The sequence below is a fragment of the Panulirus ornatus genome, chromosome 17, assembly GCF_036320965.1.
Source record: "Panulirus ornatus isolate Po-2019 chromosome 17, ASM3632096v1, whole genome shotgun sequence".
NCBI lineage: Eukaryota > Metazoa > Arthropoda > Malacostraca > Decapoda > Palinuridae > Panulirus > Panulirus ornatus.
Genome location: NC_092240.1, coordinates 52,426,869 through 52,444,039, shown reverse-complemented (window position 1 = coordinate 52,444,039; position 17,171 = coordinate 52,426,869). Strand labels below are relative to the sequence as shown.

Sequence of the window (17,171 nt, the reverse complement as noted above, 5' to 3'; positions counted from 1 at the left end):
AGAACACACTATTTTTGCCTGGGTAACACCAAGATGTTATTCAGAACACACTTTTTTGCCTGGAGAACACCAAGAGGTTAGTTAGGTGATACTGCTAGCTAAACTGGAAAATATCCACAGATCCTCATAGGAGGTGTGCATGAATCATCTAGGCACAATGTTAGATTTACATACTATTGTAATCATTGTAAAATAAAAAAAAAAAACAAGAATATATATGAGATGATAGCAGTGGATATATTTTAGATTTTTTTTTTTTTTTCCCGCTGTCTCCCGCGTTTGCGAGGTAGCGCAAGGAAACAGACGAAAGAAATGGCCCAACCCACCCCCACACACATATATATACATACGTCCACACACGCAAATATACATACCTACACAGCCTTCCATGGTTTACCCCAGACGCTTCACATGCCCTGATTCGATCCACTGACAGCACGTCAACCCCGGTATACCACATCGATCCAGTTCACTCTATTCCTTGCCCTCCTTTCACCCTCCTGCATGTTCAGGCCTCGATCACACAAAATCTTTTTCACTCCATCTTTCCACCTCCAATTTGGTCTCCCGCTTCTCCTCGTTCCCTCCACCTCCGACACATATATCCTCTTGGTCAATCTTTCCTCACTCATTCTCTCCATGTGCCCAAACCATTTCAAAACACCCTCTTCTGCTCTCTCAACCACGCTCTTTTTATTTCCACACATCTCTCTTACCCTTACGTTACTTACTCGATCAAACCACCTCACACCGCACATTGTCCTCAAACATCTCATTTCCAGCACATCCATCCTCCTACGCACAACTCTATCCATAGCCCATGCCTCGCAACCATACAACATTGTTGGAACCACTATTCCTTCAAACATACCCATTTTTGCTTTCCGAGATAATGTTCTCGATTTCCACACATTCTTCAAGGCTCCCAGGATTTTCGCCCCCTCCCCCACCCTATGATTTACTTCCGCTTCCATGGTTCCATCCGCTGCCAGATCCACTCCCAGATATCTAAAACACTTTACTTCCTCCAGTTTTTCTCCATTCAAACTTACCTCCTAACTGACTTGATCCTCAACCCTACTGTACCTAATTACCTTGCTCTTATTCACATTTACTCTTAACTTTCTTCTTTCACACACTTTACCAAACTCAGTCACCAGCTTCTGCAGTTTGTCACATGAATCAGCCACCAGCGCTGTATCATCAGCGAACAACAACTGACCCACTTCCCAAGCTCTCTCATCCACAACAGACTTCATACTTGCCCCTCTTTCCAAAACTCTTGCATTCACCTCCCTAACAACCCCATCTATAAACAAATTAAACAACCATGGAGACATCACACACCCCTGCCGCAAACCTACATTCACTGAGAACCAATCACTTTCCTCTCTTCCTACACGTATTTTAGATAAAAGTATGATTATCTCTTCATATCAGTATATTAATGTAAATGAATGATTAAAATGATACTTGTGGAACTGTTGGTAGCAAGCCATGCCACTTTTTCCTTGTCCATTCCTCCACTCCCATCAATGGACTGAACCAGGGCATGTGAAGCATCTGGGGTAAACCATGGAAAGGCCTATGGGGCCTGGTTGTAGACAGGAAGTTATGGTTTCAGGGCATTACATGCAACAACTAGAGAATGGATGCAAGGGGATGTGACCTTTCTTCATCTGTTTTTGGCAAATCCTCGTTACTGAGGGAAACGGCGATCAAGTATGAAAAAAAAATTTTGCCCAAGGAATCCTTCTATGGGAATCCTGCAGCACACAGGATGTTGGCCACATTAACAGGTAAAGATGTGTAGTAATTCTGTTTGTGTGCGATGTGAATGTAAGACATGTAAGGAGTAAGTCTTCAGTATGGAATATACATCTTGGGAATGACAGGTCCTGGAACATTTTGTGTTTGTAGTATTGTAGAATTAGAGTTTCCATAACTAACTAACTACAGTATCATTCTTAGCCTATATGCCTCACCCTTAATAGGCCACTGGCAGAGGGCAAGTCTAGCGGTGTTTCCAGAGGGTCCTACCTAATGTTTATAATGATTACTTATATCTAATGCTTCATATCTATAGATGAAAATACAGTATGAAAAATGCACAAAAACTATTTTCATTTTGGAATACCCTAGATATTCAGTAATCTAAAGAGTTACAAGACTGTTTAGCAATATATTTCATACAATACTAGTCACATGAATATTATAAAGCAATAATGTAGCACAGTGATCATCAGTGCCTCAGTGTTACAGTGTATGAAACTTTAACAAAAGAAAATAGTTTTTTTAAATTGAAAGGGTATCAGCATTTTGCCTGTAATTTTTAGTATCTGTTCCAGTTATTTTATTTTACTTTTATTCTTACACACATGTACACGCAATCCTCCCTAAGCCAACTTCTCTGTTCCTTCTCTTGGAGAAGTAAAACAAGAGGGAAGGACTTCCAGCCCCCCACTCCCGCCCCTTTTAGTCGTCTTCTATGATACGCTAGGAATAACTTGGAAGTATTCTTTCTCCCATATCCCCAGGGATAAAATACATTTTATCCCTGGGGATATGGGAAAAAGAATACTTTCCACAAGTTCCCTGCATGTCACAGAAGGCAACTAAAGGGAGGGAGCAAGGCCTGGAAATCCTCCCCTCCCATTTTTGATTTTCCAAAGAAGGAACTGAGAAGGGGGCCAAGTAAGGATATTCCCTCTAAGGCTCAGTTCTCTGTTCTTAATGCTGCCTTGCTAACATGGGAAAAGGCAAATATGTGTGAAAAAATGTTTAATTTCCTTACAATTACATTGTAAGAACCACAGGAGATAAACCTTATTCTAGATATTCAGTTAATTAGCTTGAGTCATAATTTCTGAGAGGTGAATGATAATGATTCAATATCATGTATTAAAATACTATTCATACATCCAGGTGCATGCATGCAATAACACTTTTATATATACATACATCATAAGTCTACACTATAGTTTAGTTTTGTTTCTTTTTACTTTATGAACTCTTAAGAAGGCCTTTTTTGATTCGCTGGTGCATCTCAGTTGGAAACTCTTCAATAGTGGCAGTGGCACAATTCAAACAAAACCGTTTGGTGTAAAAGATGCTGCATGTAGTAGCCTGACATACTACACGGCCACAAGCAGTACATTCTGCTCCTAACAGCAGAAATGAACCTCCACTATCACTCTGAAAGGGATCTCTCAGCAGGTAGCAATCTTCTAGGAAAGTGACACCTTTGTGAAATGGTGGTTTACGACCATAGTATTGATATGTTTCCACTAAACCACATGCTTGACAGAGAAAGGTTCCACCTTTTTCCTCCTTAGAATTGACACCACTGGTTATAGCTGCCATATTCATACAGGCATGTTTCACTTTCTTGCATGCATTTAATTCATAAACATCATGCTGACCATCTCCACAATAAATCTCATAACTTTTGCTCCAAAATATGCAAACTTAGTTTTTCTATTACTATGAATGCCCAAACAAGTATGGAAGAACTGTTTTTGCTGAGTCCACTTCTCTTATGATGAAAAAACTTTCTGGTCTTCAACTATATACAGGTATTCTGAACTTCTTATCACTGATCTGGTACAGTACAATCAATAACCTGTTGGGTAAGAAAAAATTAAACAAGAATGTGATCATGATATTTATAAATATCATTTCACAGCTCCTGATGGATATTATCAATAAATGTTGATGTGGGTGCCTAACATATCCCAATATTTTGAAAGGACTATCACAAAAACCTTCCTGGAAACAGCTGTAAAATTTAATTTGCCTGTAGCTACAATTCACATCCTCAGAAAATTAGCGCAGATACTGTAAACTTCAATTATAACTTTCTGTAATGGGCAATACAAAGGTTTATCAATAGAGGTTCATACTGAAAAAATACATGTGATGATAAAGCAGCTTTGACTACAGCAGTGTAAGTTTATCACTGCTGTAAAGGGATGAGTACAAGTGTGACCTCCAATTTATCAATCTAACAGGAAACCATCCCCTTTAATAAATACTTCTAAGAAATGTATTTTACAGAAAAATAATAACATGCAGTGAAACATTTAAAAACATGATCCTTCAAAACTAGTATATACTGTAGAACAACATAACCTTCCTTTTTTTTTTTATATATAATCACTGCATCCTACAAGAACACATGCAGAATGTTCATAAAAAGCATTAAGTGTCTGTAACATTTCTCATAGCTGTGCAGTTAACATAATGATTCACTTTTAACACAAATATTCAGATAACCTCTAGGGCCTAACCTGTATTACCAAATCTCAAAAAAAAAAAAAAAAAGTCAACCTGTCTTATTCTTTGGCAAGTATCAGCGTCTACCAATTTTACTCCTGCTGATCAATACCACAGAATATTATGTATAAGGTAACAGATTTATTCTTGAAAATATAAAAAAAAAAAAAAAAAAAATGCAGATATTCAAACTTTGAGACCTGCTTTGCAAGTCTTGATCAATTTTCTTTTAAAGTCCCTCTGCAGTCCAGGGTGATATCTTCATAGACTTTGTAAAGTTACTGCTGATAGATGTTCCATTTGATGGTAAAAGATATCACTTTTGCAGGTTTAATTCTTATAATGAAAGACTCTTGAAATCTTACAAAATATAAGCCCTACACTTTCAATAGTAAGATATGACTTTTGATTCCTGGAATAAAAAAATGAATACTGAGCAAATGAAAGTCTGTTGTAGTGTAACATATATGTATTATCTCTCTTTTCTATTAATTCCTAAACATACTGTTACATCTGTAAATCATTTTACAATTAAGCTGTTTGCCATATTCCTTGTGGTGTATGCTACTAAAATGCTACACTCTTATCACAAATCATTACTCCGACTTGTTCTTGGGAAAACTTTACACTTCCAATTTTTTATGAAATGATCTTGAAATTATACTATCATGGTCTATATGTATATAACAACATGCAGCAACATTTTTACATCATTGTCTATTTGTATATAACATGTTTATTAAATTCAGAAGTTAATTTCATATTTATTCCATTTTTATTTTTTACGGTAGCTAAGATGGCACTCCCAAGTGAATGTCCTAATCATGGTTATCTGATATGCACTACATTCTACTTATATATATTAAATCCTGGATCAATTTCTATGAAAGATCCCTGGATTTACCCAAGACTTTTCTAAAGGCTCCTGTAGCCCAAGGCTGCACTACTTCCAGCAGCAGGGAGGCAGTTCCAGGAAACAAAGGAAAACCCATCTACTCATATACACACATAAATACATACATGCACACAGACATACACTTACATATACATATTAACATATACATATATTTATTTTGTTATGTATTATACATAATCAGTTTCCTATGTCAGCAAGGTAGCGCAAGGAAACAGACGAAGAATGGCCCATCCACTCATATACACATATATATATACATAGATGCCCATATATGCACATATACATACCTATACAAACACATGCAGATATATATATATATATATATATATATATATAATATATATATATATATATATATATATATATATATATATTTTTTTTTTTTTTTTTTTATACCTCGTCGCTGTCTCCCGCGTTTGCGAGGTAGCGCAAGGAAACAGACGAAAGAAATGGCCCAACCCCACCCCCCATACACATGTATATACATACGTCCACACACGCAAATATACATACCTACACAACTTTCCATGGTTTACCCCAGACGCTTCACATGCCTTGATTCAATCCACTGACAGCACGTCAACCCCGGTATACCACATCGCTCCAATTCACTCTGTTCCTTGCCCTCCTTTCACCCTCCTGCATGTTCAGGCCCCGATCACACAAAATCTTTTTCACTCCATCTTTCCACCTCCAATTTGGTCTCCCTCTTCTCCTTGTTCCCTCCACCTCCGACATATATCCTCTTGGTCAATCTTTCCTCACTCATCCTCTCCATGTGCCCAAACCACTTCAAAACACCCTCTTCTGCTCTCTCAACCACGCTCTTTTTATTTCCACACATCTCTCTTACCCTTACGTTACTCACTCGATCAAACCACCTCACACCACACATTGTCCTCAAACATCTCATTTCCAGCACATCCATCCTCCTGCGCACAACTCTATCCATAGCCCACGCCTCGCAACCATACAACATTGTTGGAACCACTATTCCTTCAAACATACCCATTTTTGCTTTCCGAGATAATGTTCTCGACTTCCACACATTCTTCAAGGCCCCCAGAATTTTCGCCCCCTCCCCCACCCTATAATCCGCTTCCGCTTCCATGGTTCCATCCGCTGCCAGGTCCACTCCCAGATATCTAAAACACTTCACTTCCTCCAGTTTTTCTCCATTCAAACTCACCTCCCAATTGACTTGACCCTCAACCCTACTGTACCTAATAACCTTGCTCTTATTCACATTTACTCTTAACTTTCTTCTTCCACACACTTTACCAAACTCAGTCACCAGCTTCTGCAGTTTCTCACATGAATCAGCCACCAGCGCTGTGTCATCAGCGAACAACAACTGACTCACTTCCCAAGCTCTCTCATCCCCAACAGACTTCATACTTACCCCTCTTTCCAAAACTCTTGCATTTACCTCCCTAACAACCCCATCCATAAACAAATTAAACAACCATGGAGACATCACACACCCCTGCCGCAAACCTACATTCACTGAGAACCAATCACTTTCCTCTCTTCCTACACGTACACATGCCTTACATCCTCGATAAAAACTTTTCACTGCTTCTAACAACTTGCCTCCCACACCATATATTCTTAATACCTTCCACAGAGCATCTCTATCAACTCTATCATATGCCTTCTCCAGATCCATAAATGCTACATACAAATCCATTTGCTTTTCTAAGTATTTCTCACATACATTCTTCAAAGCAAACACCTGATCCACACATCCTCTACCACTTCTGAAACCACACTGCTCTTCCCCAATCTGATGCTCTGTACATGCCTTCACCCTCTCAATCAATACCCTCCCATATAATTTACCAGGAATACTCAACAAACTTATACCTCTGTAATTTGAGCACTCACTCTTATCCCCTTTGCCTTTGTACAATGGCACTATGCACGCATTCCGCCAATCCTCAGGCACCTCACCATGAGTCATACATACATTAAATAACCTTACCAACCAGTCAACAATACAGTCACCCCCTTTTTTAATAAATTCCACTGCAATACCATCCAAACCTGCTGCCTTGCCGGCTTTCATCTTCCGCAAAGCTTTCACTACCTCTTCTCTGTTTACCAAATCATTTTCCCTAACCCTCTCACTTTGCACACCACCTCGACCAAAACACCCTATATCTGCCACTTTATCATCAAACACATTCAACAAACCTTCGAAATACTCACTCCATCTCCTTCTCACATCACCACTACTTGTTATCACCTCCCCATTTGCGCCCTTCACTGAAGTTCCCATTTGCTCCCTTGTCTTACGCACTTTATTTACCTCCTTCAGAACATCTTTTTATTCTCCCTAAAATTTAATGATACTCTCTCACCCCAACTCTCATTTGCCCTTTTTTTCACCTCTTGCACCTTTCTCTTGACCTCCTGTCTCTTTCTTTTATACATCTCCCACTCAATTGCATTTTTTCCCTGCAAAAATCGTCCAAATGCCTCTCTCTTCTCTTTCACTAATACTCTTACTTCTTCATCCCACCACTCACTACCCTTTCTAATCAACCCACCTCCCACTCTTCTCATGCCACAAGCATCTTTTGCGCAATCCATCACTGATTCCCTAAATACATCCCATTCCTCCCCCACTCCCCTTACTTCCATTGTTCTCACCTTTTTCCATTCTGTACTCAGTCTCTCCTGGTACTTCCTCACACAGGTCTCCTTCTCAAGCTCACTTACTCTCACCACCCTCTTCACCCCAACATTCACTCTTCTTTTCTGAAAACCCATACAAATCTTCACCTTAGCCTCCACAAGATAATGATCAGACATCCCTCCAGTTGCACCTCTCAGCACATTAACATCCAAAAGTCTCTCTTTCGCACGCCTGTCAATTAACACGTAATCCAATAACGCTCTCTGGCCATCTCTCCTACTTACATAAGTATACTTATGTATATCTCGCTTTTTAAACCAGGTATTCCCAATCATCAGTCCTTTTTCAGCACATAAATCTACAAGCTCTTCACCATTTCCATTTACAACACTGAACACCCCATGTATACCAATTATTCCCTCAACTGCCACATTACTCACCTTTGCATTCAAATCACCCATCACTATAACCCGGTCTCGTGCATCAAAACCACTAACACACTCATTCAGCTGCTCCCAAAACAGTTGCCTCTCTTGATCTTTCTTCTCATGCCCAGGTGCATAAGCACCAATAATCACCCACCTCTCTCCATCAACTTTCAGTTTTACCCATATTAATCGAGAATTTACTTTCTTACACTCTATCACATGCTCCCACAACTCCTGTTTCAGGAGTATTGCTACTCCTTCCCTTGCTCTTGTCCTCTCACTAACCCCTGACTTTACTCCCCAGACATTCCCAAACCACTCTTCCCCTTTACCCTTGAGCTTCGTTTCACTCAGAGCCAAAACATCCAGGTTCCTTTCCTCAAACATACTACCTATCTCTCCTTTTTTCATATCTTGGTTACATCCACACACATTTAGGCACACACACATATATATATATAGTGATTGGTTCTCAGTGAATGTAGGTTTGCGGCAGGGGTGTGTGATGTCTCCATGGTTGTTTAATTTGTTTATGGATGGGGTTGTTAGGGAGGTAAATGCAAGAGTCCTGGAAAGAGGGGCAAGTATGAAGTCTGTTGGGGATGAGAGAGCTTGGGAAGTGAGTCAGTTGTTGTTCGCTGATGATACAGCGCTGGTGGCTGATTCATGTGAGAAACTGCAGAAGCTGGTGACTGAGTTTGGTAAAGTGTGTGGAAGAAGAAAGTTAAGAGTAAATGTGAATAAGAGCAAGGTTATTAGGTACAGTAGGGGTGAGGGTCAAGTCAATTGGGAGGTGAGTTTGAATGGAGAAAAACTGGAGGAAGTGAAGTGTTTTAGATATCTGGGAGTGGATCTGTCAGCGGATGGAACCATGGAAGCGGAAGTGGATCATAGGGTGGGGGAGGGGGCGAAAATTTTGGGAGCCTTGAAAAATTGTGGAAGTCGAGAACATTATCTCGGAAAGCAAAAATGGGTATGTTTGAAGGAATAGTGGTTCCAACAATGTTGTATGGTTGCGAGGCGTGGGCTATGGATAGAGATGTGCGCAGGAGGATGGATGTGCTGGAAATGAGATGTTTGAGGACAATGTGTGGTGTGAGGTGGTTTGATCGAGTAAGTAACGTAAGGGTAAGAGAGATGTGTGGAAATAAAAAGAGCGTGGTTGAGAGAGCAGAAGAGGGTGTTTTGAAATGGTTTGGGCACATGGAGAGAATGAGTGAGGAAAGATTGACCAAGAGGATATATGTGTCGGAGGTGGAGGGAACGAGTAGAAGAGGGAGACCAAATTGGAGGTGGAAAGATGGAGTGAAAAAGATTTTGTGTGATCGGGGCCTGAACATGCAGGAGGGTGAAAGGAGGGCAAGGAATAGAGTGAATTGGAGCGATGTGGTATACAGGGGTTGACGTGCTGTCAGTGGATTGAATCAAGGCATGTGAAGCGTCTGGGGTAAACCATGGAAAGCTGTGTAGGTATGTATATTTGCGTGTGTGGACGTGTGTATGTACATGTGTATGGGGGGGGGGGTTGGGCCATTTCTTTCGTCTGTTTCCTTGCGCTACCTCGCAAACGCGGGAGACAGCGACAAAGTATAAAAAAAAAAAAAAAAAAAAAAAAAAAATATATATATATATATATATATATATATATATATATATATATATATGGAGAAAAACTGGAGGAAGTGAAGTGTTTTAGATATCTGGGAGTGGATCTGGCAGCGGATGGAACCATGGAAGCGGAAGTGGATCATAGGGTGGGGGAGGGGGCGAAAATTCTGGGGGCCTTGAAGAATGTGTGGAAGTCGAGAACATTATCTCGGAAAGCAAAAATGGGTATGTTTGAAGGAATAGTGGTTCCAACAATGTTGTATGGCTGCGAGGCGTGGGCTATGGATAGAGTTGTGCGCAGGAGGATGGATGTGCTGGAAATGAGATGTTTGAGGACAATGTGTGGTGTGAGGTGGTTTGATCGAGTGAGTAACGTAAGGGTAAGAGAGATGTGTGGAAATAAAAAGAGCGTGGTTGAGAGAGCAGAAGAGGGTGTTTTGAAGTGGTTTGGGCACATGGAGAGAATGAGTGAGGAAAGATTGACCAAGAGGATATATGTGTCGGAGGTGGAGGGAACGAGGAGAAGAGGGAGACCAAATTGGAGGTGGAAAGATGGAGTGAAAAAGATTTTTTGTGATCGGGGCCTGAACATGCAGGAAGGTGAAAGGAGGGCAAGGAATAGAGTGAATTGGAGCGATGTGGTATACCGGGGTTGACGTGCTGTCAGTGGATTGAATCAAGGCATGTGAAGCGTCTGGGGTAAACCATGGAAAGCTGTGTAGGTATGTATATTTGCGTGTGTGGACGTATGTATATACATGTGTATGGGGGGGGGGGGGTTGGCCCATTTCTTTTGTCTGTTTCCTTGCGCTACCTCGCAAACGTGGGAGACAGCGACAAAGTATAAAAAAAAAAAAAAAAAAGTGTGGTTGAGAGAGCAGAAGAGGGTGTTTTGAAATGGTTTGGGCACATGGAGAGAATGAGTGAGGAAAGATTGACCAAGAGGATATATGTGTCGGAGGTGGAGGGAACGAGGAGAAGTGGGAGACCAAATTGGAGGTGGAAAGATGGAGTGAAAAAGATTTTGTGTGATCGGGGCCTGAACATGCAGGAGGGTGAAAGGAGGGCAAAGAATAGAGTGAATTGGATCGATGTGGTATACCGGGGTTGACGTGCTGTCAGTGGATTGAATCAAGGCATGTGTATGGGGGTGGGTTGGGCCATTTCTTTCGTCTGTTTCCTTGCGCTACCTCACAAACGCGGGAGACAGCGACAAAGAAAAAAGAAAAAAAAAAAAAAAAAAATATATATATATATATATATATATATATATATATATATATATCTTCTTTCTTTTTCTTTCAAACTATTCGCCATTTCCCGCATTAGCGAGGTAGCGTTAAGAACAGAGGACTGGGCCTTGAGGGAATACCCTCACCTGGCCCAATTCTCTGTTCCTTCTTTGGAAAACTAAAAAAAAAACGAGAGGGGAGGATTTCCAGCCCCCCGCTCCCTCCCCTTTTAGTCGCCTTCTACGACACGCAGGGAATACGTGGGAAGTATTCTTTCTCCCCTATCCCCAGGGATAATATATATATATATATATATATATATATATATATATATATATATATATATATATATATATATGGAAAAGTATAAGTGAAAGGTAAGAAGTTACTTGCAGCTTTTATGGATCTGGAGATAGCACGACACAACTGTTGGATGGTAAGAAAGCCTTCCATAGAGAGCAAATGCATGAGTACAAGGGGATGGAGTGTTGAGCGAAGGCAGGGCTGTGTGATCTCATTGTGGCTTTTTAATATATATATATATCCCTGGGGATAGGGGAGAAAGAATACTTCCCACGTATTCCCTGCGTGTCGTAGAAGGCGACTAAAAGGGGAGGGAGCGGGGGGGCTGGAAATCCTCCCCTTTTTTTTTTTTTTTTTTTTATTTTCCAAAAGAAGGAACAGAGAAGGGGGCCAGGTGAGGATATTCCCTCAGAGGCCCAGTCCTCTGTTCTTAACGCTACCTTGCTAACGCGGGAAATGGCGAATAGTTTGAAAGAAAGAAGAAATATATATATATATATATATATATATATATATATATATATATATATATTTTCATACTTGCTTGCCTTCATTCATTCCTGTTGCTACTCTGCCCAACAGGAAACAGCGTCGCTACCCCCTGCTTCAGCGAGGTAGCAGCAGGAAAACATACAAAAAAGGCCACGTTCATTCACAATCAGTCTCTAGCTGTCATTAATGCACCAAAACCACAGCTCCCTATCCACATCCAGGCCCCACTGACTTTTACACAGTTTACCCCAGATGCTTCACATGCCCTGGTTCATTCCACTGACAGCACGTCGACCTGGGTATACCACATTGTTCCAATTCACTCTATTCCTTGCACACCTCTCACCCTTCTGTATGTTCAGGCTCCACTCACCCAGAATCTTCTTCACTCCATCCTTCCAACTCCAATTTGGTCTCCCACTTCTCCTTGTTCCTTCCACCTCTGACACACATATCATCTTTATCAATCTTAACTCACTCATACTCTCTGTATATCCAAACCATTTCAACACACCCTCTTCTGCTCTCTCAACCACACTCTTTTTATTTCCACACATCTCTCTTACCCTTTCATTCCTTGCTCGATCAAACTACTCACACCACATATTGTGCTCAAACATTTCATTTCCAACACATCCACCCTCCTCCATACAATCCTATCTATAGCCCATGCCTTGCAACCATATAATATTGTTGGAAGTACTTTTCCTTCAAACATACCCTATGACTCATTTTCACTTACATGATTCCATTCAGTGCCAAGTTCACTCCCAGACATCTAAAACACTTCACTCCCCAATTTTTCTCCATTCAAACTTACATCCCAACTAACTTGTCCATCAACCCTACTGAACCTAATAACTTTGCTCTTATTCACATTTACTCTCAACTTTCTCGTTTCACACACTTCCAAACTCAGTCACCAACTTTTGCAGTTTCTCGCTTGAATCTGCCACCAGTGCTGTATTATCCTAACCTGAGCTGGGTACCCATTTTTTTTACCAGCCCCTAGTGGATGATGAACAGCTGGGTTGGCTGTGGGTCAACTGCTACACACACAATACAAGCCTGGGCAGGCCCATACATGACTTATGGTCAGTTTCAGCTGTTTTAGACAATTCTTTTTTCACCCAAATCTCTTGGCACACATACATCATCCTTTACTCTTATAAAGGTATTACAGTTTTCCTAAAATTATGATAAGTGTTTATAAGGAAAAGGGTTTTTGTTACTAGAAAAATCCCATTATGCATCAACTAAATACTAATGTGGTATGAAAAATTATTTCAGTATACTGTCCATAGGAGGATTTAGTTAACTTATCTTTTCTTTAGAAGCTTCAAATGGCCACCAAGCAGGCTTAAATGTCTGGACAGGTACATCATTAACCATTAATGAATGTGCATCTAAGCATTCTTTAATTCTTAGAAGTCCAATGCCATACTTACTTTCACTACCTCTTACTTTCCCTAAGGATTTTCCTTTCTCATTAATTATACTAGCATCAAAAGGTATGTCATTAGCATCACCAGAGAATACAAGAGGCATGTACCTTTTACGCACTACACCTGTATGAAAAGTTCTAGCAGTGAGTTCTTGCCCAATATAGCAACCTTTATGGAAACTAACACCATGAAGATAGTCACAATTGGCTTCCAAAGGGAGACACTTTGTAGTGGGAAGTTCCACCATACCTTCACCAACTCCCAGTCTGTAGCGAAGGACCTTAAATGTTTCTTCACTGTGCTGGATGTTGGGAACAATCTCATCAATTGATCCTTTGGCTGGGATTATCAGTCTATGGCCAAGGTATTTCATTCTTGGATCTCTTGTCACTATAATATCTTTATCCTCTTTCAACTGTAGAAAAGCTTTAGAGTCTGCTTTAGGGTTCATATACAAGGTGTCCAAATCCATATGTGTAACTTCCTGAAAGTTTAAGTTTGGGTCAAACACACACCAAATTTGATAGTCATCATCAATGGACTCAATGTCAATCTTCCTCCGCACTTTGTACATCTTTAGGTGTCGCACAAGTTGGTTTACCTTATCAGAATCACACTCCAGAAAAAAATGCCCCTCATGTTTTCTATACAATATAGTGTCAAAGAGAACTCTGCCCTGAGTATTTAGTAGAAGGGAATACATACTTGTCCCTCCTTCTTCCAAGTGGTTTATGTCATTAGTTATGAGACCTTGAAGGAAGGCTGCTGCCTCATTGCCCTTGATTTGCACAAGACTTCTATGCCTTTGTGCTTCAGCATGGAGGTGCCGTGCCACCACATGTGAGGTTCCACTAAGGTATGTCCCACTGACTAATGTGCGGCGATTTATGTGCTTTAGTATATGCAGCATCTTGAAGTTTTGGTTTATTGTTTACCAAGTGAATGAGTGATGGCTGCAACTCCCAAGTCTTTGTGTTTTCTGTAACCACAGCACCAGACTATCTAGAAGATGAAAAGAACTTTTGTTAAAAATTCCCTCACATTTCTTTTGTTTCTGGATAATTTCACCTAAAAGGCAGAAAAATTACATTATTCAATATCAGATGTCACAGTAATACCTCTTTAATCATGTTTTACACCAGAGAAAATGACACAAAAATTAATATATAATATCTTACCAATTAGTAGATTATATATGCAGCATAAAAATTATGTATATCAAATTTGATTATATGATACAAAATTAATGTTTGCAAATAAGTTTCTATGAAAAATATAAACAAAATCATGTCACCTTTCATTTTTCATACATGTAAATAACTCTGAACTACAGTTTATTGATCTCAATGAAAGACAGAAAATGGTTCAACATTCTTAAATAATGTATAAACCAATCATAATACAAACACTTTCTAATCACAATAACCATTTAGATGGATACTTTTAGAAGTAACCAGTATCTCCATACAACAGACGCTTGAGTCTGCATCTATTAGGCCTGTGGCTATTGCTCAAGCAGTAAGGGAGAGTTTGTGGCTAACGACAGTTCCACAGCAGTGTATTTTTAATGTGACATTTCCACATCATCATGACAATAAAAAGATTGTAACAATCCTGGGTATACAAAGCATTCACATTATTGAAAAGGAAGGTGAAGTTCCTAAAGTATACATAGGCAATGATACTAATAGAATTAGCAATAAGGTCAACATCACTGATAAAAATGCACTTAGCCCTCTACTGTGTAACACAGCTTCTGAAGTATAGTGATATAAAGATTTTGCTTCATACAGGAAGCAATAAGTTCATTAACTTAACTTTCAGTCATGCAGTCAGCCCTCTTTGTGTAAACCACTTATGTAAATAAGTATCACACTCTACACATTGAGATCTTAGAAGTATGATACATTTCACAGTGTAGATATACTTTCATTTGCCTATGTTTTAACATACTTAAGAAATAATGCTTCTCTATGAACAGTGAGAAAATTTGAAAGTACATGAAGTTTTAGCATGAAATCTTTGTCGCCCTTGTTCAAAAGATGAAACGAATACTGTCAGTGACACTCACAGATGAAGCACTGTAGGTCTTAATGTGGAGCAAATGCAAGGGGGTTTGATTTTTCAAAATGTCTTTCCATATCAATGTAGGCTGCCTCAATAATATTCATAATGTAAACTGCCAGGGAAGAAACTAAGATTTTCATAGGTTCTGATGACTCAGACAAGTGTTCCACCTACTACCACATTACTTAACCACATATTTTCCCAGATGTTTATAGCCCTCCATATCTTAGGATAAGAAAAATAAATCCCAATCGCACTGCCCTGCGCCCTGCTGTTCATCTACAATGCACACAAAATGCATCTATGCCAATGAAAGCATATAAGGTTCTGCATTTAATAAAAGGCTAACATAAAACTAGAACATTACTTACGATCCAGAGCATCACCCCCTCTCTTCAGAAATTCTACTACAATTTCATCCACTCCAACTCCACAGCCACAATTCATACTCAAAGCATTCACCATCTTTTCTCTTTTCATCAAACCGCTTGCCATGTCTCTATTCCATTAACGTTCACATCCAAAGCATCTCAAATCTGTCATTCTATCATCTAAACCATTCGACAGTCCTTCAAAATACTCTCTATCTCCTCTTGACCTATTCTTTGCACCTTACCGCTTCCCTATATGCTCCCTCACTTATCCTCCCATTTGCTATCTTCATCCACCTTACAAAACTTTTTTCATAATCTCTCTGAATTAGCCAATACTTTATCACCCTAACGCTGATTTGCCCCCTTTTTCAAGTAATTTTGAAGGTGAGGTTAGAGTAAGCAATGGCCTGAAATGCTTCCTTTGCACACTGGACTGTGTGGCAACTGCCTCTATGATGACGGTAGCACTTCAGTCCTCGTTGATTGGGCTTAAGTGGGGTAATTGCAGAAAGCATTCATTATGACTATCATTACAAAAAGGTTAATTAACGAAAAAAGCGTTAGTTGTACTAATGACCACTAATCGACATCAGTGAATCCAATGCTATTTTGTCAAATGGTCGGCCTCATATGCCCTGCCTAAACTATCATTAAGCACACAATGACATTACGTTTCATATCATGGGGGACTTCTAACACCTTCTAAATAGTGACTGACACTACAGCAGGTATCTCCTTCACCACACTGCCTACAGCAGTACCCTTTTCTACCTACCAACACTTAACCTGAGGAATCAAGAATATGTTATGTCATGATTGCGTCATCCATTCCACAAGCTCCCACCTCAAACTTTATCTTATCAATACACCCGATTTCTTAATCAAACCCGATCTTTCATAATATAGAAGAAATATCACAATAACCATCATCATCTTACGTGATATGCCTGATGTTATTAGAATTCAAAGAGTGTCTGCAGACATTAGATTTCTTCTAGACTTGCACATCAGCTGACCCCTGACTGTCCTGAACCTGAGGTTAGCCAGAGTTTGTAAACAATATAAGTCAAACAAATTAGCGATTCCTGGATTAATTTCATTTGCGTAAAATTGCCATCATACCACTGTAAAAGATCACAAAACTGACGATAAAACATTCTGTATTAAATATATCTCTATAGATCTGTGACCTTATGGGAAATATAATTATATCAAGATATCTTTTTTTAATATTTGTATTCAGCAATTTTTTACTGAGCCTCATTTTTATTTCCAGAATGTTATTATCTCATCTGCATGTAAAATCAATTAAAATATGAGTGTTTAATGATAAAACTATGAACAGGGTGAATTTAGTATGTATTTAGTTTGGTGTATCAAGTTTGATTTA

General features: G+C 39.5%; 1 protein-coding gene across 3 annotated transcripts; it reads right to left on the bottom strand.

Annotated features, from left to right (window-relative positions):
- Positions 1-3,226: 3,226 nt before the first annotated feature.
- On the bottom strand, positions 3,227-16,837 carry LOC139754766 (putative transferase CAF17 homolog, mitochondrial). Of its 3 annotated transcripts, none has more exons than XR_011713946.1 (2): positions 16,720-16,826; positions 3,227-3,622 (listed from the first exon to the last, which is right to left on the bottom strand). XR_011713946.1 is itself a non-coding variant. In XM_071672542.1 (2 exons), the coding sequence occupies exon 2, from the start codon at positions 14,248-14,250 to the stop codon at positions 13,210-13,212; it is 1,041 nt and encodes a 346-aa protein (XP_071528643.1). In that variant the 5' UTR covers positions 14,251-14,342; positions 16,720-16,837; the 3' UTR covers positions 11,442-13,209. The 3 variants fall into 3 exon arrangements, 2 of the variants coding, with proteins under 2 accessions (XP_071528643.1, XP_071528644.1); XM_071672542.1 differs by lacking the exon at positions 3,227-3,622 and adding an exon at positions 11,442-14,342 and having other exon boundaries at positions 16,720-16,837; XM_071672543.1 differs by lacking the exons at positions 3,227-3,622; positions 16,720-16,826 and adding exons at positions 11,442-14,342; positions 16,453-16,544.
- Positions 16,838-17,171: the final 334 nt, after the last annotated feature.